Source organism: Pinus tabuliformis, chromosome 3_1 (genome assembly GCF_031772625.1).
Source record: "Pinus tabuliformis cultivar Carrire ecotype Pingquan chromosome 3_1, CPIR1, whole genome shotgun sequence".
Taxonomy (NCBI): Eukaryota; Viridiplantae; Streptophyta; class Pinopsida; order Pinales; family Pinaceae; genus Pinus; species Pinus tabuliformis.
In genome coordinates, this window is record NC_142301.1 from 667,187,446 (window position 1) to 667,192,431 (window position 4,986).

A 4,986-nucleotide genomic window follows, 5' to 3' on the forward strand; every position below is an offset into this window, starting at 1 on the left:
AAAATGGAGTAACATTGATTATAGAAATAACAACCTCATAACAGCAAAAGCAGAATCACTGAGAAGAATTTTCAAACAAAGGATGATCATGGTCACAGAGGGGCAGGATCAACTCAGATGGAGTAACAACAATAAAGGTACCTTCAATCTCAAAGAGGAAAAGTATATTCTCCTGGGGCTAGAGTCATGTGTTCCAGAAAATTCTTGGAGGCAACTCTGGTCTCACCAAGCATGGATGAAAATAAAGCTCTTTATGTGGCTAGTGCACCATAATAAAATTCTGACTTGGGAAAATATTAGAAAAACGGGCGTCTTGGGGCCTTCTAAATGTCAGCTTTGTGAAGAGCAAGAGGAGACTATGGAACACATCCTCAACTACTGCTCTTACACCACCTGGTTGTGGAATTCCTTTTCTAACATTTTCCAACAATCAGACAGGGACAGAGGGAGCATCACAAATACCCTAAATAATTGGAGGAGGAGCTTTTCGGAGAATGAGGCGCTTAATCGGGCATGGGCTTTCACACCAGGATTCATTATCTGGAATGTTTGGAAAGAAAGAAATAAGAGAATCTTTAAGGAAGAAAAAGCCAACCCTCAGAAGCTATATGATTTGATTCTAAAGCAGATAAGGGAAACAGTCAGCACCACAGTGCGCAATATCCCAGAGACTCCTCCCTCAAAAATGGAGCTGAGAACACTCATACTACTGGGATTGCAAAAGATCATTCCGCAAGGGCTTGGAAAAAAGAAAATGACAAAGAATACAAAGAAAGATTGCTGGCAGCCTCCTCCGAAAAACTACCTGAAATTCAATATTGATGGAGCCTCCAAAGGTAATCCCAGAATAGTTGGGTTTGGAGGAGTTTTAAGGAATGAAGAGGGAAGAATCATATTAATCTTCCACAACCATTTAGGTAAAGCAACCAATAACATGGCGGAATTAATGGCGATGGAGCAGTGCCTAGAGATTCTGATAAAAAACCATAGCTCAAATGTCATTATAGAGGCAGACTCTGAAATCACCATCAACTCTGTAAAAAGAATCAGCTGTGGATCCAAACCGGAGAAAGTCTCAAATCATTGGAGACTAATCCAGGTTTATCAAAGGATTCAAGCTCACCTTCAAGGTTTTGGTTCTGTTAGTTTCAATCATGTGCATAGAAATTCTAACAAGCTTGTGGACATTCTAGCCAGGCAAGGGGTGAACAATGAAGATTGCAGGATGGTTAAGAAGTGGCAGGATTTGCCCCAGAATTGTTTAAAGGTTCTTTGTGATAACCAAGCGGTAGAGGATATTGAGGTGGTCCGTCATAGTGGGAGGGTTTCCTGCAAAGGTTAAGTGTACCCAGCCAATGATTCCTTGGCCTCATGATTTGCCCTTTGGGCGCCATTGCTTCACGGATTGATTTGAGACAATACTTTTCACCTCTTCAGATCATTCTCCGGTTATTGGTCCTTCATCAAAGTGGAAGTGGCGGCAAAGTTGTTCCTTCAGTTATCGGATTAGTTTTCCCTGTCGGATTCGCGTGGAGAACTAGGCTGGTTTTGTTCTTTTGGGGCAAACAGGTAAAAGGATGGCCCTGGTTGATAATGGAGGTTTTTTTATCTCTTCCTTTGTTATCCTCAATGTTTGGCAAAAGTTTTCCCCAATCTAGGAAAAATCTTTAGTGAATAATCATCGGCAGTGGAGTTAGGGGCTTCCACACCCTAATTTCTATAGTATGGTGAGTATTCAGCAGGTGGAGCAGTATTCATGAGTTCGCACTGCTTTCCATAAGAAATTGGTTTTGGAGTATGGACAACGATTCCATATAAAGAGCGACACATGGTGGTGGGACAGATTCGAAAACCACCCTCATCGCGCCTTAAAGTTCGGTGCCTTATGGCTGTGCGATATCAAGCACAACCGTCCTTTTTTTCAAAAGCCATCCGACGGTCTGGATGGATAGAGCAGGTTTGTGGCGCGGGAGGTTAAATACCTTGTGGCTTTCAGAAGTTTGTTGCATTTCCGCCGTCAAATTAAAAGAGGATTCTGAACGGTGGAGATCTAAGAAACTAGCCAACGGGTCGCTTGTGCGGGTTTCTATGGTGGGCTCATGTGATCAATTATTCCCGTTACCCCTTTTTTGTAAGTAACGTAAAGAGTTTGGTGCTTCTTTTTCTGGTGGGCATCATTCTGGTGGCCCCTTTTCCACAAAGGGTGGTGGTTGTTTGTATAAATTGTAAAGTTCTTACTTTCATGAAATAGAAGGTTCGTTTCTTGCTTGAGCAAAAAAAATAAACTATAATGCCATTGCGAAGGAATTCCTTATATATATATATATGGAACTCCTGCTCAATGGCTCTAGAATTTAACTTATCTTTCGAATTTTAATTAATGTAATACTTTAGACAACCGTTTATTCTAGTGCATAAAATTTTATTAGTACACTGACATGTTAAATTGCATATTTTTCACACACCATCTTGTATAATAACTTCCAATGTTTTTCATTAAGTGTAAATACGAGTATGGAAAGGAGTATCCCAATTAGGATGTCTTAATTTTAGTTTAAAGTTTGGAACAATTTTTGGCACAATAAATTTAACATCATTAGTTAGAAGGACATATATTCGACGTTACAATTTTGTGAAAATTTTAAATGAGCACTCAATTTCAAGAAACATACAACACTTTTGTTTTTAGGTTTTGGCTAACCAAAATTTTGGGAGTACTTAAAAATGAGATGTTATATTCTAACACTATGTGTTTATTCATAAGCACAAAACATTTTTCATTGAGGGGATAATTTCGTATATTGACAATGTTGTAGCACAATTTATATATTGATCAAGGTTTCTTTATATCGTAGACTCTAAATATATTGATATAAATTTCTACACAATCATGAAATAAATCTAAAAAGATGTTGAGCATATCTCTTTTAATTATATCAAGCCCATTACATGTTCCAAAAGGAAAAATCATAAAGAAGGTGTACCCAAAATAAATGTTGTTCTTATCATGTTACTCAAGAGTAATTACAATGTAATAGATGCACTAAAATCAACTAGGAAGGAAAATTATTTCTTCAATTAAAAGACATAAAATACTTAACCAATAAAAGGCACGGGAAAGTGGGAACTCGATCTAGATTTATCACGATCTTTATAGTTTAAAGTCACCCTTCACAACCCTTCTCTAGGTGTAATGACCAATGGGGAGACCCACCCACTATATATCAAACAATTTTTATCTAAAATTTGAGATATAAAATCAACATCAAACAACTTTTATAGCTTTGTTTTAGAAATATATTTTAAAGGAATGATTCCTATGTAAGTAAGGTTGTCAGGTTGAGTACATTATATACTTTTGATGGCTACGGATGTTGCGGGTGAGTGCCCTTCATGTCCTAACAAGGAAAGCAACAAATTATTGAGTTCAAGTAAATCAATTAACTCTTTCCCTTGAAGATAATATAATCGGTGGTTCATGTTTAAATTTTTTATTTGAACTATTTCTACCATAATAACCTAGTAAAAAATTCATTACACTAGTCAAGCTACTTGTACTTGCAAACTTATGGTGTGGTATTTGAAGCGATTGGCTATTTTCGATTTGTTAGGGGTTGGGGTTTTGCATAAAGTTGGAAGCATGTTTTCCTCACCCAGATATTTTAATTCCAAAGATTTTTGAATTGTGAGGACGAGTTGGGTAGAAGGGTGCATCATCTTTTTCTAAATCCAACAAAAGTGTCTCTTTAGCCTCCAAGAATGGTTTATATAGAATGTACAATATTATTATCTTAAATGATTAGCCATGAGAAGTAGTCATTTTTTTTAATATAACATTGTAATTAATTTTTTTCATCCAAATTATCCCAAGAATCAAAGGATTACTACGAAGCCAATATTGGGTCCAACTACATAGACCAAATATGGAAGTCTCGTTTGCTACATAGACTAGAAGACGTAGGAGCAAGGACCTTCCCTTATACAAGGTTGAAAATCTTACCTATAACATGCATGGAATGGAAACCCTTCTTCTCTTTCCATTATTTCTGAACGGAAAAATATTTAACAAGTTCATGAGATAAAGGTACCTCTTTGATAGGGTAGATTCTAGGAATTTTAATACAAATTAAAAATATATATTATAACTTTTGATGATCTCTAGAAAAGGCAGACTACCTTTGCATTTCCCTTATTCTTATTGCGTAGTTTTTGTGGTTAATATTGAAGAGTTGTAAGTAGATTATGCAATTTCTCTTCTTTAGTAAGCTCAATTATCATAAGTAGAATGTGATTTTCACCAACATTATTGAATGAAGGTGAACATAGTAGTTGTCGATAGGATCTAGAAATTATGTGGAATCGGTTTTCATCTAATTACTTATTGGCTTAAGTGACTTATAAATATTTAGATTTTTTAGATGGGATAGGTAGTGGTGGTTCTCTTTAAGGTTGGGAATTATCATTTTTCTAATGAGGTGACAATAATTCTCATTCATAGAATTGTGAGTGTCTTTATCAAGGTCCCAAATGATACCACTAAGTGGACCACTATTGTTGACAATAATTCTCATTCATAGAATTGTGAGTGTCTTTATCAAGGTACCAAATGATACCACTAAGTGGACCACTATTGTTGTGGCTATTACTATTGTAAAAATGTTTCGAGTAACGAATTGGATATTTCTAGTATTGTGGAGACTTGGCTAGATATTTTCATTACTGAATAGTTAAATAATACTAATTTATGAAGGGAATCATTTTATTAAGACATACAATTAAAATATTGATATTGATACTAAAGCATGCCTTGAGTTGCTACACCTTTCCTTCATTCATTGATGAGTCACACTTCCTTCATGTTCTACTCATCTCCTTGATACAAGGATTTTAAGCCAAATAATGAGGGCGTTGACCTATGTTGCGATCCTCATCATAAATGTTATTTACTTCAATATTATATCATGAAAATAAAATAATAACCTCACT

The 4,986-nt window shown here is 35.9% G+C and overlaps 1 protein-coding gene across 1 annotated transcript; it reads left to right on the forward strand.

The window, feature by feature from the left end:
• Positions 1-358: 358 nt before the first annotated feature.
• LOC149188866 (uncharacterized) lies at positions 359-1,342 on the forward strand. The gene has a single exon (XM_089410069.1). It carries the CDS (start codon positions 359-361, stop codon positions 1,340-1,342), a length of 984 nt encoding a protein of 327 aa, XP_089266195.1.
• Positions 1,343-4,986: the final 3,644 nt, after the last annotated feature.

Bases quoted from the DNA above. Each gene is read 5' to 3' on its own strand.
- LOC149188866 (XM_089410069.1), top strand. From the start codon at position 359: ATGGAACACATCCTCAACTACTGCTCTTACACCACCTGGTTGTGGAAT.